We start from the raw sequence: 26893 nt of genomic DNA, 5'->3' as shown, positions 1-26893 counted from the left end.
AGAGTGTTCACTGGGGAAATGCAATAAAAGAAAAGTAGCACTTAATTAGAGCTACTTCAGTGTAAACCATTGGAACACAAATATTGTAAGATTATTAATTAAACTAATACTAAATTGGGATTAAGATTGGCGATAACTATCACATTAATTTATATTGCACATGCCTTCCTGCTTTTTTATTTCCTCTTATTAAATGGACAATGATGAAAGCTTAAAAGCTTTTTGACACTGTTAATGTATTAACATATGTGGAAAGAGCGCATGTTGGAGTTGAAAGTAGGGCACCGAGGTGTACCAGCAGGATTGGTTTTATTCCAGTTAATAAATTAAACTGTACCTTCTAAAACTAATGACAGAGTGCATCCTGTGCAGAGACCTCAAATAATATGGAGGAATGCATTCATCATGCTATTACTCCAGATTAAGCTGTCTGTATTGTCTAAATGACTTTCATTAATGGGACAGTATGGTACCCTGATGACTAGCACTTCCTAAATACCGCTAGAGAAATGGAGGCATTGCACAGCACTTGGAGCCACTCCAGATGTAGAAAGGTTTGACATCACTGTGCTTGACATGATTTATCTATTTAGGTGCCTTATCATGTAAATCATTAATACATATCCCACGGTCACCCTATCAGCCTGGTGAAGCTCACAAACATGGAATCAAGATGCTGTCTAATATTTGGACAGCAAGTCAGAGATGTGGTGTATTGTCTTGAGATGAGCTAATGGAAGCTGCAGGTTGGTCTGGGAGTAATCTTAAAAGGAATTTTAAGTTATGAGACCATAAAGATGGAGAATGAGTGTGCTTGTCCAGTTATACTAAAAATAGGCGTACAGATCATTCATACTGTATATTAGGTATTTTTTTACATACAAATCTTTAGAATAAGGAAACCATAGACCAACTGAACATTTAATTTGCGTCTGCTACACATAATTTGCTTTCATTTGAGCATTAACAGATGCATAGAATTAGTATAAATTCTATTTACGTTCACACAGGGGCATCATTTCAGAAACATTGTGGCAAAATTGAACATTCTGTGTCCCTGTGGCAAAGTGGTTAGCAGTGTGCAGGTGCGGGTGATCAATAATCAGACAGACAACAATATCCAGGTGCAATGATGTTTTACTTTTTTTGGTGTTTAAATTATATTCTGCGAGAAATGCAATACCGAATACTATTGATAATTTAATTTACATTGATCAAGCAAAGAATGTGCTCTGAATTATATATATATATATATATATATATATATATATATATATATATATATATATATATATATATATATTAAAGAAATCCGGAATTTAAAGAAATGACAAGAATCTAAAATCAAAATAGGGTCAAACTGAAACCCGAAAACGCACAGCACAGCCCTACCCTCCAAATCTATGTTACCTTTTCTTTACAGCATGTATAAGTGATTGGACCTGGGCATAAGAAATATTAATGGTTTCTTCTGCGAGTTAATCCCTCCTAGTTGTCTCACTGTGTTTATTTTCTTCCGTTTTCCACCTGCTGTGGCAAACATATCCAACATTTTCATTTTGACTTTTTATGATATCAATAATATTATATTATTATATAAATAATAGAATGCAATGTAATTTTGTGTTGTCGATATTATCACTGGACAACAGTGAACTATCAATCAAAAATGAGTGAATGCCGCCGATGCCTTGAGACTGAGCAATCACATCACATAGCAACCGTCACCAACTTCATTCCGGATCCGGGTTAGATAAGAAAAGAATGAGGTTTGAAAACTTCCACCATCTTATAAGTGATTATATTGTGTGTCTGGTGGGTGAAAAAGTGGAAGACATAATGTCATATAGATCGTCTGGGGCTAACCAAAGCAAATGACGTTCCAGTATTCACACTGTTCTTTCCATTAGTCAGCCTTAATTATAATGTATTCTGTATACTGATAGATTGAAGGATAACAAGGAGAAAGAGGGTTTTGTACTAGTTTATCTCTTTTGATTGAGTGAATCACAATCACATGTTGTGTCAGATGGTACTGATTACATTAAACAAAAATAGTACATTGTAATAAATTGTTGTAAAGAATCCAACTGTTAGAAGGTGCTTTGTACTCCCTATATTTAACCAACTGCTACTCTAATCGTTCATCTTTTTTTTTGCAATTCAGTCATTTTTAATACCCACTGACTATGGTGGGGGTATAAGTAGATACCCAATGTCAAGGAGTATTTGTCAAGTGCCATCAGGACTGGATGAAAGATCAAGAAAGTGCATCAAAATTTACCTTGGACCTCACTCAAATAAAGAAAGTATAATGAATTTCATAAAAACAAAAATTATATTATATAATGATATTCATCACTTTTTGCTTAGGCCTGAAATGTTGCAGTTCATCATTGATAAAAGGAAGATGCAAACATGGCTTCAGTCTTTAATACATTAATGCATTTAGGTAACCAAGGTTTGTCTAAAACAAGTTCAGTAATTCATTCAAGATGCAACCTTCAAAAAACTCCCTAGAGGTATTAGAATCAATTTCCAACAGACTACTTTAACCTTTTTCATAGGCTTGTTGCTTTAGGCATTAAAAAAAAAAATCGTAAACCTATTTCCTTTTTCATTCTGTGCAATGCCTAATACAAATATACATAATTCATGGTGTGAAATTTTTGTAAATTTGAATTAAACCGTAAATGTATGATACATTTCATATAGTAATTAAATAAAATACAGTATGACGATTTTTAAAACAGTAAATCTTACTTAATAAAGTATAAAATCCATTGATTGCAGTAGTGTACAGTATTAGACAGAATATATCAATCTTTATAGCTGTATTGAAATACATCTATTAAATAATTGTATGTCAAAATATTTTTAATCTATAGTACTGTATTTGAGACCCCCTTCTCCCTTATCACACGAGTGATTGAGAAACACATTACCTGCCTTGAAAAGCAAACATTTGCAATGAATGGCAATTTTCTTGTTTCAAAATTTCAGACTTGACTGGCTAATACAATGCAATTGGAAATGTCAATCATTGTACAGAGTGGTAAGGCAGAATCATCTGGAGCTGGTTGGTTGAAAAGGTTTTCTTGGACAAACACATCTCTCTCCTTATAACAAACATGTCATGTACACATCAAACATTTTACACAAAAGACAATTCCTACCCAGTATATCTTTTATAGAATCGTGGTGTGTCCCTTTAAAAACTCTTCGGCGTTTCCTTGGAAATCACAGCTGTTTACATTGCATGACGACAAAGAAACTCTTTTCTTTATTGAGACATCACAAATGATAATCACCGATTGTTAAAAACAGTTATTAAAGGGCACTGCTTGGCAATTTGAACGTTGTCAATAAGTTAGGGTAATGCAATCAAATGGAAACTTTGTATGTACTGTACACGTATGTAGTTTAATTCTAAACAGAGAACTATACCATGAGTAAATGTTCCATTACTATTGTGCTTACAGGAACAATGCATAGAAAGTGTTACCACTATGAAGGAAAACACATGTGTATGTGTATGCAGTATGCAATGGAATTGCATCTCCTTATTTTGCAGAAAGTGCCTTTTAAATGAACTTGAGGCTTTGGCCCAGATTCTGTTAAAAGCGATTGATGGTGATAAATGTGATCGATGGTGATAAATATCCCTGTTACCACAATTTATCATGTGCTGCTATTACACTACTGGGAGCCACTGATAAGGACATCATGCCATATCAACAGCAGCACAAATAGAAACGTCACTGTTTGACTGCAAATATTAAGACTGTATTCAGATCAGCTTGTTAGCAAATTCTACTGGGCAGAATAGTGAACTGCTATTTTCCAGTATCCTAGTTATAAAAAAAAAACAAAAAACATTTTTTTTAGAACAGAAACCTCTTGAAATCAGTTTTTTCATCAATGTTGTACTCTAAATGGTGGTATTGAAAAATCTTCTGAGGTCCATGTATGTATTATAGCAAAGCCAGTGCCACCTTTTAACTTTACACAAGTTGGGTGCAATTACCCTCTGTGTTGTGTCTTTGAATACATTTCATTTGTTTTCCTTTCCTTACAACTCTCTCTTCTCTCCTGCATTATTTCTTTTTTTTAATCTTCTGTATCACTTCTTTGTCCTTAAGCAGTTTCACATTGTTATAGTTTTACTGTCACTGCATGGACTGGTGCCACATTACATTGGCAGTTTTTTTTGTTTTTTTTTCACCAGTACATTTATATATCACTAATGAGGATATTTCCTTTGGCCAATTGACTGGTCAGGGACGCTATCATTTATTTAAAAAGTAACTTGTTATAAATGTTAGGGCCAGCCATTTGTGTTGCTTAACCAAGTGAGTTGCCTTGATAGAAAGCCTTCATTTGCAAACATGCACCAGTGATTGAATTCAGACTGAGTTTTAGAAGGTTAAAGTATACAGAGTTCTATCGGTAGACGGATGTGTATACAGTCACCAGTGTTTGTTAAAGCTGCAGTGTTCATAAGATCTGCATCATGATTGACCGATTTGTATGTACAGGAAATATTATGGCTATAATAATGCCTGAAAAGTTGTATTTGTTGAAAATGAAAGAAAGACAGAAAATAAACCAGAATTTTCTTTTTACATTTGTTTAGAATTAAATAATGTTTTAGTGTTTAAGCCAACCCTCCCCTTTCACACACGCCCACATACCCATCAGAGTGAAACGTACACTTGCCATTAATCTTCCTTATCTCTCACTGTTTTATTTAATAGCATTGATTAGGAGCACTTTCACTGCATTATTTAGATCAATGAGGCAGATTCTTCACAGTAAAGGAGGAAAGTGATGGGTGATGAATTTTTTTCATTAAGTGGACAAGTTTATCAGAGGCTTTAAATGTAATAGATTATTTAAGCCTAATACAGTCGAAAAATTGGATGCATGAAAAAAATGAATATGTGTGGCCAATGAAATGAAGACTTGGCTATCTTGTTTGCTTACGTAAGCATACTGCTTTTAATATTCAAGGCATTCACATTCAAGACAATCCCATCAGCTTGCTAATACAGCAATTCCTAAAATCATATGACATAGTCAAAGAGTACTGTTGTGTGACCGAGTGAAAATATTTAAAGAAAATGAAAGCACACCGCAGTAACCTGCAAAACTGAACAGCTTTAACTTTGGCATTAAAAAAATTACAAAAATAAAGCGACCAACTGCACTCCCTATTAGTAAGCGACCACCTGCGTGGGCTACTTTGTTGAGTAACTGGTAACGGTATCAAATTCACATTTATGAATTGCTACTTTATACAGTACTGGTGATTCCAATGAAGCTGTCTATCAGTGGGCAATAAATAAATATTCTCAGTTTGTTACCTTGCTGTAGTCCATAAAATCAGGACCTGCAAAGGGGATGGATTATTTACTAGTATGGCTTATATACACGTACCATAACGTTGGACTATACCACAGGTCATTTTACAGTCCCCAAGGCTTTGTAAACAGTAGTTGAGTGTTGACAAATCTGACGGTAGCAATGGCTTGATTATGGAAAGAAACTCATGAGTGAGTGGATAGCTACATGCAAAATCAAGACCGCCAGGAGAGCCGAAAGCAATATTATTGAGCAGTACGTGACATAATGCTCAACCAAGTAGAATGTAAAGCTCTCTGTGGACTGCTGTTAACTCTTAATGTAACCGCTGTGTCAATAATTTCCACCTGGATAACATAGAGTCAGTAGTAGGGATGGGTATTTCTGTTCAGTTCGAACAGACACATGTTGACCACAACTGTGCCAAGCAGTTTTCCAATAGTATTAATAAATACAATAGAAAACATTCAAGTTTTGTTTGTTTGTCATTAAAATAAATGTGAAATGTCTTTAGAGCTTATGTCTTGGTTAACATAACTGCTAAAGGTAGCTGGGTTTTGACAGGACATGCAGATTATAATCATTCCTAACTCTCCAGTCACCTATGAATAAATACCCATTAGCTCAACCAACGTGAGCTTCCACCAGTCTAACTACTGGATACCTGTCTTTGGAAACCGTACACTGTTACGTTATGTGTCTTCTTTTTTAACAATAAAACTTGAAATGTCCCAAAGTTTCCCATGTATTTGGCCTGTTTAGTTTTAGAATCCTGATCTAAATGCAAAGTGTGACGTCGCCCGGGGGGAGGGAGGGTTAGGTCGGCCAGGGTGTCCTTGGCTCACCGCACTCCAGCGACCGCTGTAGTCTGGCCGGGTGCCTGTGGGCTTGCCTGTAAGCTGCCCGAGAGCTGCATTGTCCTCCGATGCTGTAGCTCTTGGGTGGCTGCATGGTGAGTCCGCAGTGTGAAAAAAGCGGTCGGCTGATGGCACACGCTTCGGAGGACAGTGTGTGTTCGTCTTTGCCCTCCCGAGTCAGCGCAGGGGTGGTAGCGGTGAGCTGAGCTTAAAAAATAAAAAAAATTGGGAGCAAATAATAAAAATAATTGGTAACAACTAAATTTATATAAAAAAATAAAAATAAAAAATATGACCTTTTGCATAATTATGTTTGGAACTAACCATACCTACTAAAATACCCACTTACCTTAAACTTGTTTTATAAACATGAATTACGTTTTTTATAAACATGAATTAATAATTGATTGTCTTTCAACCAGAATGTAAAGCTAAGTGATGTTGAAGTCAGCTAGTAAAAGCAACATGGCCAGTTCCCTGCAATTACACAGTAACTGTGTAACAGCAGGAACCATTGGTAGTTATTCGGTTATTACTATGTAATTACATGGCTGTAACCTGATGTACTACCATGAATTTAAACTTCTTTAGTAACCTGTTAAGTAACTCTAAATGCGAGATTGGATTTTATTTTATCACGTTGAATGAATGTACAAGACTAATCAAAATGATACATTCGGTTTTCACAGGAGCAAGGCAAGATTGGAGTCACATTTAACATCGGAACTATAGATATCAGCATCCAGGAAACCAGCACCCCAGTGAATGATGGGAAATATCACGTAGTACGTTTCACAAGAAATGGTGGGAATGCAACACTTCAGGTGGACAACTGGCCAATAAATGAACACTATCCAACAGGTAATGTAAACTCAATGGCCCTAATTAAACCAGTAGGAAAAAAAATGTAGAATAAACTGGACAGTACAGTATATGCTTTTAAACCACTGGGAAAAAAATGGTAACCCAGCACTGGACATGATGTTTTGTTTTATATTTAAGAACATTATTTTTATATTTATAACACTTCTGCAAACCCATTATGTTTTCCCAACATGTGCTAGTATAATTACCATCGAAATTGAGCTCAGTGTGTGTTTAATTTATATGGCAGGATGAAAATAGCCTTTACCTGAATAACACCTTCTCTTCCACTCATTCTATTACACTTTGACAAGAACACTGTGACATCTTTTTAAACTTTTCCATCTTATCAACGGCTTTTGACATCATAACACAGCAACCTGTAATGATAGTGTCTGACAGCCTTCAAATCAAGTCCTCTTCAATTATGCCTTCTGCCGTTCGAGAGTAGCCTTCAAACAGGTTTTGATGACTGCTTTTTGAAGCTGTAAGAAGCTGTTATTTCAGAGGAATACACCCTCTCTGTTGCTGTGGGTTTATTTATTTTATTTATTTTGGGGGGGGGGGGGGGGTAATTCTTACAAAAAATATAATATTGACTGGAGAATAATCTCTTTTGATGAGAAAATGAGGGTAACATTTAGATCAAGTGTCAAAGACTGTTCACTGGTAATGATTGATGCCCTTGTTCTTAACAATACTATCCAGCACCTGCTGTAGTCTTGAGGGATGCTGTATAAAAAGGACATCTGTTATCCTGTTAAAAATGAAAATCATCAGAACCACAAGCAAGCAAAGAAGCAACTCTACAGTCCTAAGTATAAAGCATATCTCTCTACTAAGGGATCTACTAAGGGGTAATTTGTATTATTGACTAGTCTTCAGTCACAATTAATACAATCCATATTGAGCAGGGAAGAAATAATATGTCTTCCATTAAAATCAACTAACTGCCAGAACCATGTGAGACTTAATAGGTTTGGTGAGGTTCCTTATTTCCAATATGTATACTTACTGAGTCTGGCTTCCCCAGGATTAAGAAATTAAGGGGATCAACATTTCATACACCATGCATTAACCTGAAGCTCACCCACTTCCAAGATATAGGAACTCTGCAATAATAAATGAATTAACTGGCGTAGGTATCCATTTATTCTTCACCCCAAGGGATGTTCATGGAAAGTAAAGTGTGTCGCCCCACTCCAAGTTAATGGTCTTCTATTGCTTGCTGACGCATGCATGTGGAATAAATGGCTAATGCATGATTGACAGTATACTGTTGCTATAGTGACTCACTTGTTCGATTTTTCTCACAGTTGTTTTAAACACACCTTCAATGGAACATCATTTGTGTGTCATTGTTAGTAGAGCTATAAATACAGTACAAGGTTTGAGTGGAGTGCCAAGATGAAGACTACACATACATCTTCCTATGTACTATTCTTTCTAATTTCTTTATGAAAGAAAATTTTAAAAAAACTTAGAAATATATAAATAACTAAATCATATAATGATACTGCTTTGTAATAAATAAATAAATAAGCACCAATAATCAAGTTACTGTGTGCCAAATTACTGTCAAGACTGAATGTCTTTTAAATGTTCCCAAATATCAAAAGATGCACAATAAAACAACTTACTCAGCTAATGATGTTAAAATAGGGAGTCACATACTCTTATTCTCAACAAGCATTGGTACCGTACAGTCGAGTGGGTGAGCTGTTGGATTACATTGCATGACTTGATCACATTATCATGCCTTTTTTTTGTAGCTTTAAAATGCCGGAACAAAAAAAGGAAAGGATTTAGGACTATATTTCTTTCCTTTTCCCAAAAATGCTGGGAAAAATGCTGAAAGCAGCTATGTAAATTGGACAAGACAACTTGTTTTTCTCCAGCTGTGAAACCAGTGTTTATTGGATGGTGACATGGTGTGACAATGACTTCTTCATTTTAAGATTCTCAAAAATAGTTGTAACCTTTATAGGTTTAGAGGGAGGGTGATTCATTCATTCAGATGATTTTAAGAGACCTATCTATTTTCCATTAGCCTATATTGCTAGTCTCTAAATACTATTTCTCCAGTTACATTAACCAGTATACAAATCTGTACAGCATGTTCAATCTGTGTGGGACAGTTTGCTGCCCGTATAAAGGGTGCTACTGATGAAACATGAGGGAATCTACTTTAATGATTTAAACAGCTGGTGGTCTTAATGACGCCACCCTGAAACCAAGCTCTACGATGAAACACTCTTATTGGCGTAAGTGAAGGATTCATATCCAGTTGAAGAATGGCAGTACCACTGTGTAAATAAATAAATAAATCCTGTGCCATGCCATTTTTCTAGTCCTGTTTGTGTTTATCATTCTCTGACACCCCTATAAGAAGGGCATCTATTTTTAGATTATGTGGCAACATCACCTGCTTGTGATGCAGTTTAAACTAATGGCTGAAACCCATCTGGGCTGCTATGTTCAACATGCAGTGTTATGGTCTCATGAATAACAATAGTAATAACAATAATAAACAGTAATATAATTGTAGACTAGTAATGATCCCTTTCCAAGCACAGAGTACCGCCAGGGAGTATTTTCAATGTAGAAATCCAGTTTGATTGCCTAATTCAGGTTGAATTGTAATATGAGCTGATACATCCAAGGCTACATGTTTCAGGCTCCCAAAGTAGTTGACACTGTTTTGCTTTGCACTTAAACTTGCAGTTAATGGTACACGCTATTCGTAGGTAATTTAATCAGAATTGATTTTTCTTCAAAAGCTGAATGATTTCTCCTGTAATTATAGGTTAGTTTTATATAATTGACTCACGTCTTGAAATGCTAATGTGAAAACTGCAAAATTACTTTCGTTCCTTCAGTTCATTCTTTACTTTATTTGACCCCCTCCCTAACACATAGCGGGCAGACCAGTACCACCATATGAAGACAGTAGGAGGCTCAGTAAGTAGTGTCCTTGATTTAAGTCATTTAAATTCAATCATTATACGGCAGATTTTCTTTTTTTTAAATTCACTATGATACTCACTAGATATCTCTCTTTTTAATATTTTCTCATTCCTCCATCAATACATTTTGCTTTCTGGTTCTCATTGTTAAGGTCATTCCAGACATGTTCTATATGGCTGTAATCATGACTGGGTTAGTTATTTAATCCTTATAGAACATGTAAGAGAAGCTTTAACCAGAAGCTTAGTGCCATGGGACAGAAACTTACCAATGTGGAACAGTGGTACAATGAATTGGTATTAGTTTCTTTATAATCCCAGCTAAAAAAACTATTTAAAAAGATTTAAAACAGAGACTAAATACACTAAATAGGTGACATAAAATTGCATTGTGCTGCAAGGGTTAAACCATGTGACATGTTGACATGGAACCTGGAAAGTGAAGGCACCTGACCTTCATTAGTTTCTAGCTTGAAGCCATTTTCTGTTAGCTTGCATGGGGAGCTCTGGAACAGGGCCAAGTCTTTTATCTAGGATGGGGGAAAAACGCATCTACCTGTTCATTCATCCTTGCCACAGCTTCTCGGATTTTAGCATCCTAAAAAAAAAAATGGCTAGGCTTTATTATTTATAATGCACTGGTTATTTATTTAAAGTTAAAGAATGTAAGTTTCTAAATAAAATAAACTTCCAGGCATATTAAGCCATTTGTCAATGCATACACTCCTTCAAATCACAGGAGACTTTTTTGAAAGGTGTTACAAATATCAAAGCCAGTGCCCTTTTACCTGCATCACCCATAAGATCTATTTTAATCTACAGAAGCAAACCAAGACAGATATGTGAACTATGTGGTTATTTCTGATAACAATGCCTTTAGAGATAGTAGTGTCAGTCCCAATGCAAAAGTTAAAGGCAGCTAAATGTTCTCACTGAACCAAACTGGCAGCCATTTCCCTGCTCAAGCACTTCATATAGGCAGATCTGCTGTCCAGCACTGTCGAATTGTATGTGTTTTTAAGAAGTCTGGATTTCACTGTCAGCTAGAATTCTGCCAAGTGTCCTTTTCCTAAGCACTGACAGAGGAGGTTTCATCCATGGCCTAAACTACTGGGCAGAAACCAATTGTAATTGAATAACTGAAATGGCCGATCATCTCTTATTTCGTGCATAGCATCAAGTCTGAATTATTGTAAGATACCTAGCATAGTGCCAAATCACAAAAATGCCTATATGCATACACGCGTACCACAAGCAATGTTAATTTATGTGATTATGTAAAGGGTTTCCTTTGCTGTAATGCAGTTTAGAAAGGCACCGCAATGATAGAAAAAAGGACTATTACTAGATGTGATCTGTTACAAAAAAAACATGCATAAACTGTGGAGAAATTATTTTTCTGACTGACAGGAGGGATCATATAGTCTGCTGCAATCTAGTCCAATTTGCATCAGCTGCTGAAGTGTATGTGAAAGAGAACAGGGCTGAAGGATAGCAGACAGAGATAATAGAAAAGGAGACACTGAAGGAGAAACCAGGAGAGTCACAGGAGTAGAGAGATTTAAAAAAAAAAAAATGGCAAACCACGATAGGAATGACACAGAGCTGTTGCTGGGTAATATTAAATGAAAAGAGTAGAACACTTCAGAATTCGGTTGCTTTTTACAAGATAAAACACATTTTTCTAAATATGAATAATTTGGGAAATTACCACACACAAGATATAAGGGAAATTCAAGTTTTAGGCATTTTATGAAGAAATCTGTATAATAAAGAAAAGGTGTTACGTTATACTGTAGCATCAGCTTAAGCAATAAGCTGAATACATCTCCACAACAGAAACAACGACGTTGCTCCTCACATATTCTGTTACATAAATAAAGCATTTTAAATACCGAAGTTGCCTACTAAGTGTAGGTTTTAACTAAAGCAAGACATATAAATTTCAGCTCTGGCCAGCCTGATTTGAATATGTAGGGACACTGTTTGAAAGCACTGTCATCCTTTGTCATATCCTACCACTGCCGCAGAACAGTTATCCTGATGGAATCAGAGCAGATTTACATCAATAATAAAATCCACAGTAGTCTGCTGACCTGAACAAATGGAATGAAGTTGTCAGCATGTCATAGTTTGTATATTTAATAGAAAAGAGATTAACTATTGCAGGGTATGGGAGAACTCTGCCATGTACCTTAGACTGATATACTAGATGTGAAGAGCAAGTGAACCGTGACTTGTTGCCTTGCTCAGTATCAGCAAAAAAAAAAAAGAGACTAAGGTGTGTTGGGTTTACCCGCGAAGGGTAAAATTTCATTGGCTGTTAGTTGTTAAATCCCAATCTCATCTTTATAAAAAGCTTTTGCAAACACTGGGTCACAACCCATAATAATGGTAGCTGAAAAAGCAGGCAACAATTGCATCTTCTGATTGTTTTCTGCCTTTGCAGCTGTAATCAGAGGTTCAGATCTCTTTACAACCGTCTCTATGTTTAAATATGGCAAACCAATACCGTATTTTGGTGTCATTTTAACCGCAGGCCATAATTCTGCATGAAATATGCTTGCTTTCCAACTAATACATCAAACCAAAGCAGTGTGAGTGGAAATGTCTCATCTGAATCTGCAGCGTTTCAGGTCCAATCGCTAGTCAGACAGACATTTGAGTTGCATTTATTGTAGCCACTGACATGAGTGCTTTCTGTATATGGGGATGTTTTTGCACTGGTAAGAAAAATAAAAAAAATAAAATGATATATCCCTTTGTTAATGTAAGGTGCTTGCAGCAGAAGGAGGTTTTAAATCACATATTTAAGCTCCTCTAGATGAGAGTGCAAAACAGAAATGAAAAAAAAATGGGTTGCCTATTTTATAAAATTGTATGGGAAATATAGATAGCTGACATTTTCAACATGGGCTTATGAGAGAAAACTAACTATTGGAAATAAAAACACAAGTACTAAAACATTGACAAGAGCTATTGTTTTTGCACATTTCTAAGACTGGGACCAAATCAAAACTTTGACAACCCGCTAATCGCACTTAACAAAACTTTATTTAATAGCTATTTCTTTTTTTTTTGTAAGTATCTCATTTCTTCAACTCATAAAAAAAAAAAAAAAAAACGCTATTAAATACAGTTTTGTAAATTGTGTAGCAGGTTGTCAAACTTTTGATTTGGTCAGGGCCTAAGTCATGGTACAGTTAAGGCCACGCAAACACAAAACATTTTTCAAAAAGTCATTGGCTTTATCTGCCAGGATTTAAGGTAATGATTTCCTAGGTATGAGATAAATCGTCTAGTACCCTACAAGCTAAATACAATTACTCTTATCAAAAACAGAATCTTTAGCCCCTTATAAATCTCTCCAGGGACAAAAAAAGATAAGCTTTCAGTGTGAGCTGTAGGCCTAATCCTGCAATTAAATGAAACCACCCAGGATGTTTGCGATTAATGCTTTTGCTCTCATTGTCTCTGAAGATATAGGAGAGAAAGTCCACGAATAAAGGCATTTCAAGACATGAATCCTGTAGCACAGGGAAGGCTACAAACTGTGGGCAGGTTTGAGACCACCAATCTGTGTTGTGGTCCATGGTTTACAAGTTAGGAAGAAATAAAGCAACATAGATCTAAAAATGGATCTGTGTACTTTTCACCCCTCTTTCTCAGACAAGATGCCTTAATACTTAAGGAGAAGTGAGCGGTCAAAGATTTATGCGCTCACTTTAGCATCTCTTGAGGAAGAATCTTGAAGGATTTTCCCATGAACCCTTTTTCTCTTTCACTTTGCTGCACGGTACAGAGCCTTTGAAAAAGGACCGATCAGTATCAGTTGTCCCATTTATGAACATCTTTGTAGAGCTACATCAATAGTCATCAATAATGGGTGGAAGAAACTATAAAAGACCAGTTAGCAGATTTAAAATGGCATATCCAATTGTTGATATGTATGTGTTCCATTAAACACAAGGTTAAATGTTGATACACTATTATTAGTGTTGCATAACCTTTTCTTAATTCATATGTGTAAAAAGCAGCCTGACTGAATTCCCTGGGAGAAATTTTATTATCTGGAAACTTGCATTTTCTCAATGTAAAATAGAGAACAATTGCAAGCAAGCACAGACAATATTATTTCCTTCAAAAACAATTCAAGAATTTTATGTTTTTCATTCCCGTCAAGTGGTGTCATTTCATATTTTTATATTTTTCCCCCAATTTAACCTTCATCTCCATCTAATTCTGGGTAGTCCAAGAATAAATTAATTTCTTTCCCTCCATGTGAAACTCTCTGATACTGTATATAGGGGTCAGAACAGGTTAATAAGTGTGCATTCTGCAGGTTTCTTCGGTCTTGTTTTATATGTGGTTGACACTGTGGCTTGGTGAGGTTAATTTAGTGGAATCAGGACACTTAAACTAGAGTGATCTAACCTTTTTGGTTACAAAATCCACATACAAATATCATTCATACAACCATGCACTGTATAATCGAAACCCAATAATAATATATTGTTGAATATGCATCATTGTGGCAGGTGAGTGGGTACATACAGGTAATGTACAGCAAGCGTGACATTGGGTGCAGGACCCCTGTAAAATCAAGGCCTTGTCTTTTAAGGTATGTGATTTTATTGGTATAGTATGGTACACTGCAGACTTACTATACCGTCCTGTTGTAGGCCAATCGTCAAAAAAGACTAGTTGGCAACCATTTCCTTATCTAAAGGAATCCAATAGCCATAATTCTGTAGAAATCTAAAGATCTTCCATCTCTGTTGATGTAATTGAAGCAAAGTACATGTACACAACATCTGTGCAGACCCTTGCTGTGTTTAACATTGTGCACGTTGTGTGTCGCTGGGACGTGTGAAGAAAAAGGAGTGGTTTGATAGATTACTGCAACCACAAATTACATTGCTGTATCGTTGTATAAGAATATAATGATAATGTGTAATCATTTCATAATTTTAAACTGGGGGACTATTTATACAAGTCATTTTTTAAAATCTCACCTTGACTGTTATGATAATGCAAGACACTGTGTGACATGACACTCTCTGACTGCTTTGCCATTGTCTTCTGGCTGCGACAGATTTCTTTGAAAAGAACATATTGAAAATTGTTATAAGACCTTTATAAGACAACAACAAAAATCAAACACAATACTTTGCTTTCTAAAAAGGGAATACATAAAGGAGCCTGACATCTGTGTAGGTCTGAGTACCTTCTGCATTCAGGTCGCCTCCAGCATTATCTTCTCTTAGTACAGTTGTTGCTTACTTATATAATAATAGCAGTATGTACATACACTGACAGTTTGTTGCTGAAGCTAGTGTAGAAATGCCACCAGTATGTATAGTTTCATCACTTTTGCTGTTGTCATTTGCTCTTGTTTGGCGTTGCAATTAAATAAGGTGTTTCTGGAAGTATTCTTTGACTGAATGTTCTAATCAGCAACACAAAAGACAGCTGAAGTCATCATTTTAGATGTAATGATTCCCAGCATCTAATTAGGTTACAACTCAGGTACCAGCTACCATGTTAAAAGGGTAAATATTGCAGTGTCCTGTGTCAACGTGTGAATGACAGAAAACATCAATAAAACATTATGCAAATTGTAGCATGTGCTGTGCTCATGCCAGAGGCTAAATATTGACCTCCAATTTTGATATGTGTGGCATGTAATAAAGCTTTGAGAGACAGAAGCCAAATCTTAAAGCTTTCAACATCTTACATGCTTTGTCCATGTAACTGGTCCCTTAACAGAAACACAGCACGAAGACAGGCCACCCACCACGCCAAACCTGTTCAGTTACTGTGTGCTGTAAGTAATTGGTGATACTGATGAGAATGTTCAGCTGCTCTCAGTGCCAGAGCTCCAATTACCTGTAAACCCAGTCAGGGATATTGATTGCTATTAACTACTGACAATCATTATTCAATTATACAGGACTGATTTTGACATTTGGTACAGTACTAGCAATTTTCACTTCCAACCACGTCGAGTAAAATGAAGTGATTTTGTGTTGTTTTATATAGCTACTGTATTTGTTGTTTCTAAAGCGTTGGTATTGAATAACAGCAGACATTTATTATCAGCTTTCTGACAGATTAAGGGAAGCCTGCCTATATGGTGTTGTGCTAACTCCTGATGTCCCTTTTCATTGCTGCCCTAGTGAGAAACACCAACAGCACTGTCCTGGCATGAATACTTTATAGTGTGCTGAACTGCTGTAACGCTTTATATGCAGACTGACTGGTTACTGTAGCTATTCTTAACAGTTGCTTTTTAAAATACATCAATATGTCCTATTTAACTTTTTAAAAAGCATATACTGTCCTTCTAAAGAATAAAATAACCTACATTTGTTTTAATGAATTTAAATAAACTGAAAACAAAAACTATTTTGTAGAATTTATATACAATATATACACGCATACATACATACAACATATTTTTCCTAAACCAAAAATAAAATAAGATTTTACTATTTTGCCTTAATGCCAATCTAATACAATTATTACTGTTTAATAGAATGTTTGCCGATCTGTTTAAAATTAAAATTGATGGACTTTTAAACTTTATAAAATCTCAATATTCATACTCATGCTGTGTTCATTTCAAATAGATTTCATAAATTAATGTGAACATTTAAAGGAAGCAGGTTTTGGGGTTAATTATATATTTCATATATATGTGGATGCTTAAAAAGTGATAACATTACAAACAAAAAGATTAATACATTTTCTAAAATTATTTTTAAAAATGGTTTAAACTTAAACAAAAAAAAACCTGTAACGGGTAACTGTGCTTAAATACTTGACATTGCAGACTGTTTTAAGTTGTTTTTAAACTTTAAAGGCAGCAGTGATTATGAGCGTCTTCAAATGGTAAATAAGAAAATCCCATTCAAATATACCCGGCCGGTAGAGGAGTGGCTACAAGAGAAAGGTAACATGTTAAACTTTTAAAATTATAATCTTTTTATTATTATTATTATTATTATTATTATTATTATTATTATTATTATTATTATTATTTAAAAAATACTAATAAAGCCTGTAACAAATGTCAGCTAACACAATTTTTTTTCGCATTGATAAATGAATGTTTTAATTTTTGTTATAATGTATATCATAGTTTTCTTTTTTCGTTGTCGAAATCATATTATAATGCATTATCATCAAACATAGTTAAAGGGACTGTAAAAATGAAATATATAAATTATGCATGAACAGGTATATAAAATGATAATTATAGCATGCTAATAAAATCTATCTAAAACCAATCTAAGAAAATATGACTACTTTAAGTTATTCCCTCTAAGGTACAGTATATATAAAACCAACCAGACAGTTAAACTGTTTGCTTAATGTAGTAGTAATCATTCAACTATGGAAAGTAATGACCAAATTACTAATAAAAAATACTTAGAGGGAATACTGCAAGAAATTTCAAGCATTGTGTTTAAGATCACTCTAAAATGTATTTAAAGAGTATTACTTAAAATGAAGGTACAGTAATTAATAAAGTCCCTTTAACAATCTCTAAAACATAAACCCAATTTCAAAACCATTACAGATTTTAACATGCATGAGCTGACTTGCTATGTATTTGTATGTCTGTGATTTTTTTAAAACACCATTTATTAACTAAACTGTGTCTTAAGATATCTGTGGTATTAAGCATGCAATGTGTTAAGGATTTGAATACTGACAAAAATTCCCATTGCACTTTTACAGTTTGTATATATATATATATATATATATATATATATATATATATATATATATATATATATATATATATATATATATATATTTGCTAAAGGCAATCAAATGAACAGTTTGGATATTTAACTCTATATCTATTTTTTATCTTAAAGACACATAAAAGTAATATTAAACATGAAAATACAAACGATAACAAGGATCACAAGCTTTGTCTTATTTTTTTTCTAATACTGGTAAAGACAAAGACATGCATGTAATCAATGTAAACATAATATAAATATCAGTGAAACATAATGATGTACAACTAAATCATATACGTGATACACTAATCGTTAACCTAAATGGAGCAAAACATTCACTACAACAGCAGGGCCTCGGAATAATGAAAATGTGTGATTGCCCTTTTAGCAAGATCTTTTCTAAAAAAAAAAAAAAAGGCCTATACGTTATTTAACTTTCCTTTTCAGCACAGAAGGTAACACCATATAATTTGTATTTCTCAAAGGCTTGCCAAAAAAAGCTACTAAAGTATGCCAGTGACTGTCAAAAATCAGTGTGAAAAAATGCATGGTCTTATCGTAAAACCCTTGTAGACACAACCCTTTTTTAATCGAAATGTGGTACATGATCATTTGCTGTACAGAATAACTTGATCCATTTTTGTTTCATTAAGGCATTAATCTGCACCAACCCAGTTCCCAGTTATGTGCCCCCAAAGGTATAATTTGGTCTCCCTATTTCTAAATAGAACAGAAAGTGATGACCAGTACATTGCCTTCCTGTCAAATGTATACATCTGAAATTCTAATACAAAATAAATGAAAACCCCAACTAATGGCGTTAAACACTGGTTCATGTTTTTGAGGAACTACCAATCATACAACATTGGCCACTCATGAAAGGCCTGAGCTGCAATTTTGATTTGCATCAGCCTGGTGCCAGAATGCCTAGCCTGCTCTTTATTTTTGATCGAAACAAAAGCAGATTGTAATATCACCACCCTGAAGCCTGTAAATCTGCTAAATCGATGACCTTCCACTATGTTTAGTGATATTATTAACTGGTCTATAAATCACCACTGGGTTGAAACACCAGTAGGATTAAAGGGCAGCGATATTTAGTTAAAACCCCTGATTACTACCATTGCATTCAAGTACAGTAGGCTTTGCTGGATATAAGATCGTCTTTGTTTGAATATCCTATCTAGGAAAATAGCTCCCCTCTCAAATGCTAACATAAATTAATAATAAAAACATGTACTGAATGGATTGAGACTTAAGTAGCAGCGGTACAAAGTAGGATTTTTGTAAATAACAAAATAACCTTTATTTGTTAACGTTTTATTTTGTACAGCCCAATTTATTAAAGCGACCAATTTAAGGTAACTATGCAAGGCAGAACTGTCTGCAATGAAGCTGAAATATTATCACAGCCTGCTTTTTTCTTCTAGGCCGGCAGCTAACCATCTTCAATACCCAGGCTACAATAACAATTGGAGGGAATGACAGAAAGCGTCCATTCCAGGGTCAGTTATCTGGGCTCTACTACAATGGCCTTAAGGTTCTCAACATGGCAGCAGAAAACAACATCAACATTAAAATAAACGGCAGTGTAAGGTTGGTGGGTGATGTGCCCTCTGTCCTGGGATCAACAACAACTTCCATGCCTCTAGAAATGTCCACAACCTTCATAGAGACCACCACCACAATGTCAACAACTACAACCCGAAAGCATCGATCTCCACCTACCATTCAGGTAATGCATCGTGGATTCCTTTTTAGACTTTTTACTGCAATGTGGCATTATGAATAAGGGTTTAAATAATTGAATTTATACAGTAAAAGATTAAAGATTAATTGGGGCTGAACTGAGCACAATTCAAAATGTAATTGTTTTTTGTGTGGTAAAGTCAGGAAATTAAATGGATTTTTAGTTTTAATATTTCTCCATAAAGATGTTATTCAATCAAAATTGAGCCAAGGGTGGTATACACACGTCTGAGGTCTGCACAAAATCCATGTATTTATTCGTTTTGAAGGTGAATTATTGTGAGCTGTGTTAGCATTTATGAATAATTAAAATACATAAGATAAATAGATAAATTGAAGATGCGCTGTGGTTATTCCACAAATGAAGATGGTTCAATAACTAATCAGCTCAGTAAAGGGACCTTAAAGGGTATATAAGGACCTTTTTATTTTATTGTGTTACATGTTCCCATGTGTTGCTACAACTGTTTACGTAAGGTGTGTGTATTGTTTTAATTTTTTCATTTTTTTTTTTTACATTTTGACCACTTTTTAAAATTTTTAAATTGCATTCCCTGCCTCAGGATGTACCGGCATGGACCTCTCAGAACTACATTTCCTATCATGCTCCTGCTCACTGGTAAATCCATCTCAGTTACATGTGTGAGCAGGAGGATGATGGGAAATGTAGTTCTGAAATGTAGTTCCATGCGGTTACTTGTGAAGCCATCTTGAGGCAGGGAATGCAATTTAAAATTTTAAAAAAGTGGTCAAAATGTTAAAAAAAAAACTACAGGGAAATCCTGCCAGCTTATGCAGATGAACTTAGAAATGTTTCAAATAAAAGCAGATGAGCATGCTGGCTAATCTCAAAATTCAGTTAATGTTAAACTGTGACATTTTCCTAGGAGGTTATTTTAAAATATCAGCATCCGGAATAGAAAAGTTATCAAAAAGATATGTTTATTTGTTCTGTTGCATCACTCATACCATTCTTAGTAGCCACAACAGAATATGGTGTCTGAAGATCCCATAGGCCACCTGCATTCTCCTACCAAATTCAAAAGTCAGGCCCTCTGTGTTAACATTAAGCTAACAACAGGAAGTCCTGCTGCCCAGGACCAGGACATACTTATTGGTCTGTGTTGTTTAGTATTTCCCATGCACTTTAATAATAGACTGTTCTTCAGTAAAGCACTTTGAAAACACATTTTCAGTATGAACCAATAAATGTCAGTGACTTCACAGAATATAATTATACTGGCCATTTCATGATATTAAAGCAATAACTCTCCATAGGCCATACAGCACCAGAAAGAGGGAAGGCTTGTATTTCCCCCATTGCAGTGTCGTTAAAATAAATGCACTCAACACTATAGCTAAAATTAGTGGACTTTGAATGTAAAATAATAACAAGAGCCTCTCAAACTAAATAAAATATGCCTTTACGTGTGCATAGAGAAGACTACTGTATCTGTGTGGCTATGCTTGTAAATATAGTCTTTAAAAATACTGTGACAAGACATAAAATAAAAATCAAAGCTGATTAAATTCATTTAAAATTTTGTAGAAAAAAGACCTTTTTTATTTGCTATAATTGCTGCAACAAAATGTTATTGTTTTCTAAATTGAGTGTGTAATGTATCTGAAGCCCTGTGAAACGATTTTCAACAACATTAATGACAAAAATGTAAAGTAGTTCATGTTTCAATCTCTGGTGAATCTCTTGTTAATCGGGGAAGTGTTATCTACTGCATTTTAAATTGTACTGTTTTTTTTAGACAACAATGTGCTTGCTTACATGGGTATTATTTGGAATACTTATTTTAAAATAATATGAATGCTTCTAAGCATTACTACAACTACTAAATGACATAAGCTAGGCCTCATAAGTCAGGTTGGCAAACAAACAGTTACATCAAATGGTAAGACTTCACCAACTTCAGTAGAGCAGCCAGAGGTACACTCTGTAGCAAGTAACAAGGAATAAATAACTGACACAAATGTCTTGCGATTCTGTCCTTGCTGTCATGAACCATGATGCTGGGGAAATATATACATGGTTATCTACTAAAAAATACTAGAGTAATGGTGAATATGGAATTACATGTATTACTGTGAATTGTGGGTTAGCTTCAGAATTATATCTTTCACATCATGTCTTCCATTTGGATTAGCAGACACTTGCGTTAGGTATAGACTACCTATTTCAAATTTTTAATGATTGATGAGACTGTACATTTCAAACACATAATCTGCAGTATGTTTCACGCCTAATTTAACATTTCACATAATCTTAAGGGAATGGATTAGAAGGGTTCGTTTTATATTTAGTTTTCTGTAAATTCATTTCTGACTTGCTTACAAGACCTTACGTGACATTGCCTGCTGCTCATGCTCCTTGTCTCTACGTTCTGGTGTTTGAACATTCCTTTTTAATGGCATTTTAAGCACATTCCCTGCTTCTTGTCAACTGCCATAGACTGGAACAAGACTAGTAGAGTAAAGCATGGCCAGCAGTGTTTACAGCATTTAAGACCTGAAGAGATGAGAAAATGTAAGGTTATTTGGTGCTCTGCTAGTTACCTGACCCTGAATGTGAGCTATTTTGACCTTCCTCTTCGTTTTGCCCTGACCGGATTTCAGTTTAGGTCCCAGAAGGTGAAAAATGTTGTATTGCATTACAGCTGTAGACCTCTTTGCCCTGATACACAAATCTCTCTTTTATGAATAATATCCTCTATGGGAGTTAGGAATTTCCAATACTGCTAATCTCTACAAAGATAAAAACTGAACTCCCACTAAACCTTCAAACTAGGGAATTCAGGCACCCACTGTTGTCAGAAACTGTGATAATGACTGTATATAAACAAAACTGCCAATAAAAAAAAAACACCCAAAGTATGCCACAGTTTAGCTCTTCCTGTAAAAAAAAGCTATTTTAGCAACATCAGTGGAATAATAGTTTATTATAAGTGTTCCTGTGAAACAGCCCATGACAATCTCTATCCTTGTATATTCATGTCTGTCATACGTGAGGTGACATAAAGTACAGTTAATTATGCACCAAGGGTTTAAAATGGTTTTCTAACTTAAGTGACCTACATTTTCTTTTGTTTTGTTTTTTGCTGATTTTTCAGAATGTTTATTAAGATATATGGGAATGTCCACATAGAACATTCTTTGTTAACTGCCTGGATTGTTCTACATTTTTCCTTTTCCCAGGTAATAGACACCCACAGATGTTTGAAACATACGCACTAATTTAAGAACTATTAACAAAGTTATACACTGCAAGCCTAGTTTTTTTGGAGTTTCTTTGGTCAGCTGATTAAAGTGGTTTAGAAGTGGCTTTTACTCACTTAGTATTTACTAATTTCTTTGATCCTGTGCCTCAAACGGTATTTTTGTTAACAGTTTAATTTCTCATCTATTACGCAAAAGATCTATATGCAGAACTGAAATTGCGCAAAATCTTCCAGGGAACCTAGCAACAGGAAAGTTTGAGATCCTAATGTGGCTCAAATAATTTTGAGTTTCACTTTTGCTTAAGTCATAATAGTTTGAAATTGCTTATGTCAGCTTTTAAGATTCATTGCAAAAGATGATATATTCTTGTTAAGATTAATTATTCTTGTGTGTTACCATGGTTAACATGGGCCACCAAAGTTGCTACCTGCAACTTCCCTGAAGGAATTAGAGGTGATAATAAATGAGGAATGGACACATATCCTTTTTGAACAACATAAACACCTCCAGTGTTATCATTGCTCCTTATTAACAGTACCGAAAGTTGTTTCTTATTTTTGGTTCAACCTGTATGTAATGCTGCCATGTTAAATGGAACAACGTGCAAATACGCAACTATATTCGAGAAAGCAAATGATTGGAGAACAAGCCTCAGGGAGGCTTTCACTTTATTTTAGACACAAATATAATTTATTTAAGCCGTCTTGTATTGACCTTCCTTTGCTGCTGAAGCTTCTTCCCACCAGCAGAGAGATGAATAGCATCCCGGGTGCATGTGTTGGTCTAATTATAGAAGACTGTTGACAGATAAAACAATGTGTTGTATGCAGCTTATTAGGGACAACACCTGATGACAATGTGGCGATAAAGTGATCAATCCCTCACCACACATCCAGAAGGTGGGGATTTGGCAGACATTTTGGAACATGCAGGTGCCATTAGCTTTGAGAGGCAAGGCACAAGTTACCCCCCAACTTGGCATTGCCCCATCTTGATTAGAAGCCAGCCGTGGAGGTGGTGTTGAAGGATCTGTGTAAATCTGACTTGCCTTAAAGCAACTGTAAGCCATTAATATTTCATTAAAATAGATTGTAGTGGGTAGATAGCTTTGTACATAAAAATAATTTCCTAACTATAAAAATCACATTTATTCTTCGTGTTTTATCCCCTTTTGGTATACCGAACATTTTTATCAATTCTTCAGTACTATACTGTTTATTCAAATCATATTCCACGACGAGTTATGGTTATATACTGTAGTTATTCTGTTGGAAGGGTCCCACATGAAATAGCTATACAGTTGAAAACAGCTGACATATAATGCAGTAATATGATGGCACCCAGTGGTTGTCCTTTGAAGGCAATTGCCAGCATGTGGCCGTCACGTCATAGCTGTCGCCTAAGGGTCCCGGTAAGCCTCTGTGTTTGGGTATTTGTATCTTTGGAAGGAAAGCACAGCATGCCTTCATTGCCTTGTTGGGTTTACTCTGCCCTTGGAGAAGAGTACCTGCGTTTGGATGTAGTCTTTACATTGTGTCTGTATAATTTATTGTATTAAGTGTAGCTTCAGCGTAATAATTAGCAAATGATAGAATTAAATTAGATTAAATATGTTGTGGGCAAACTGGACAAAGATGAGAGAACTTAACCAGAAAATGACCATAATTTCATGTATTACTTTTGGAGCGTTTAAATCTGGAGCAGGTGCAATATTCATTTAATAAGAAAAGAACACTTTTTAAATCTCCATTTTATATTACATTCTGATTTTTTTTTTTTTACCATTATTCATAATTAATGTACAGCTTAATTAATTTATAAAAATGTCTTGCATCATGATAAAGTAACAACCAATTACTACTGAAAATATTAAATTAGCAGAACATATATGTAGTCATGAGTAACTTTTTAAATATTTTTTTTATATATAATGCTAAACACTGATTTTTGCCTAGAAGAGGCTGACTCGTCTGTTATCAGAGAGAATTGATTAAATGCAGCAATGCAGTTGGATTGAGTGAGGAATGTATTGACGACCTGATAAATCCTTCTGCTATAGGACACTTCATTCCCCCCAACATAAAACTGACAGCCAGGCACCGCTTTTTCTGCAGTGGGATAATTTCAACCTCTGCTGGCATGGGTGCAGATATAATCTTCATTGTCAAGAATGTCAGCACTGTATGTGGGGAGAATGATGTTTCATCTCTATAAAATCAACAGCAATTGATATATTAAGACTATACACATTGTATTAAATTGCATGAGACCAGTAAAGATGAAAATCTGCAAGTGTAAGATATACTATTGTTTATTTAGTGCTCCAGGACCTGGATATGATTTGTACATTTTAAATGGTTAACATTAGGAGGTGGGTGAAATCAACTGTGAGAATGATGCAATCTGTTAATTGAATACACTTTTACAACATGTTGTAAACATACTGCAGCAAAACTTACACTTTGCTATGGAGAATGAAGGTACGCCAACGACAGGAGCTCGGTTCAATAGCCACAGCAGGCTCCTTATTAAGCAGCAGCACGGAAGCACACAGATAGCAACCCATCACGGGTGCACGACAATTCGTCCCCAGACAGTTCTTCCCCCCCGACAATTCGTCCTTATTACTAGTTGTACATATTTAAAGATAATATAAGAAAAATGGTTAATCGTTCACTTCAAGCTAGTATTGTTTTTTGTGAGAGTAGTATGGGGGTGGGGGGGGGGTGCTTTATTAATGTTACACTTCAGTTCTTGATAATAGACTGCAAAACAACTCATTTGTTTTTTTGTTTTTTTCTTGTTTTGTGAAGTTAACCAGGGTGAGATGCAAACGCGACAGTAGTAAATATGTGATCGAGATTTAAATGTAAAATGGAGTGAGATGTAGGTCAGATTGTTAAACTGAATCGCATTTTTAACATGTTATCTGTTGGGCATGATGAGATTGGGGTTTCATTAACTTGAACTGTAACATAGAATGGAGGAGTTTAGTTCATTTGTCAGGGATGAATTGTCATGGACCCATCAGTCACAGGCAAATAATCACAGCAACACGGTTTTCCAATCTTGAATCCTCCACCCAGAACAGTGCGTAAGCTGTCATTTTTATAGCGTTAACAGACAAACAATGTTGGAAAGTCACCATGTTCTCAACCAATGAGAGACCGTACAAGTCCCACTCCCCCATGGCTCCTTCCTGTGCTGGTGAGATGTCAATTGTGGTGCATACTTGCACCCATTGGACAACATGGGCGAGCCAGTTCTTGCAGCAATGCCAGGTGTGCTTCACATGCATCTGCGCAGTCCCATGCACTGTCCCAACATTGTTTTTCTTATGTTTTACACAGTGCAATAATCCAGCTCTTGGGTGCTTACAGTCCTGCAGCGCTCTGTGCCCCCCCCCCCCTTCACCCCGGCCCACAGTCCCGGAACGACAAAGCAAAGACTCCAGCAACCAGCAACGTTCCATCTGTGCTCATCTTTACAATACTATTCTGTTACAGTCGACTCATGCACCAATTAAAAGTGATTAGCAATTAAAGCGCTTAATTACGTTTCATTATTTAAATAGCTTCCATATCTGAGCTGTGTTTTTTGTTATTTAAACACAGCTGGTTTTTGTTTAGTTCATTTTGATGTCCATTTCAACCTTAAAAGCTCACTTCAGCATAAGCACAACTAGTTTTGCAATTAACTGAATCAAAAGCAAATCGAAATATGCATATGTAATGTATCCTTTCTGCCAAATAGTATTAAACAAATAAACAAACAAACAAAAAATACAAAAAGAAATGTACATGTAGCTATTTATCCATATTGTTCATATAATTATTTTCATTGCCCATCAGATAGAAGCGGATATATAGCTAGATGAGAAGTGCCTCGTTCTAGCTTTTTCTGAATAAAAGCAGTGTGTAGTAGTGGTTAGGGCTCTGGACTTGACCGGAGGGTCATGGGTTCAATCCCAGGTGGGGGACACTGCTGCTGTACCCTTGAGCAAGGTACTTTACCTAGATTGCTCTAGTAAAAACCCAACTGTATAAATGGGTAATTGTATGTAAAAATAATGTGATATCTTGTAACAAATGTAAGTCACCTTGGATAA

The 26893-nt window shown here is 35.4% G+C and overlaps 1 protein-coding gene across 39 annotated transcripts in view; it reads left to right on the top strand.

Moving 5' to 3' along the window:
* Positions 1–26893, top strand: part of LOC117417766 (neurexin-3) — a 299691-nt gene that overhangs the window by 244730 nt on the left and 28068 nt on the right. For 27 of the 39 annotated variants that reach the window (XR_009307701.1, XR_009307700.1, XR_009307699.1 and 24 more), the window contains 3 exons: positions 6911–7082; positions 16917–17006; positions 19239–19543. Coding sequence is in view for 36 of the 39 variants with exons in the window: in XM_058991753.1 (XP_058847736.1) it covers positions 6911–7082; positions 16917–17006; positions 19239–19543 (567 nt within the window). In the remaining 3 variants the exon portion in view is untranslated. The remainder of the gene's footprint in view (positions 1–6910; positions 7083–16916; positions 17007–19238; positions 19544–26893) is intronic. The other 12 variants (XM_058991756.1, XM_058991743.1, XM_058991741.1 and 9 more) reach the window with 1 other exon arrangement.

Source organism: Acipenser ruthenus, chromosome 18 (assembly GCF_902713425.1).
Source record: "Acipenser ruthenus chromosome 18, fAciRut3.2 maternal haplotype, whole genome shotgun sequence".
Taxonomy (NCBI): domain Eukaryota; kingdom Metazoa; phylum Chordata; class Actinopteri; order Acipenseriformes; family Acipenseridae; genus Acipenser; species Acipenser ruthenus.
This window is presented reverse-complemented; position numbering and strand designations above follow the sequence as displayed.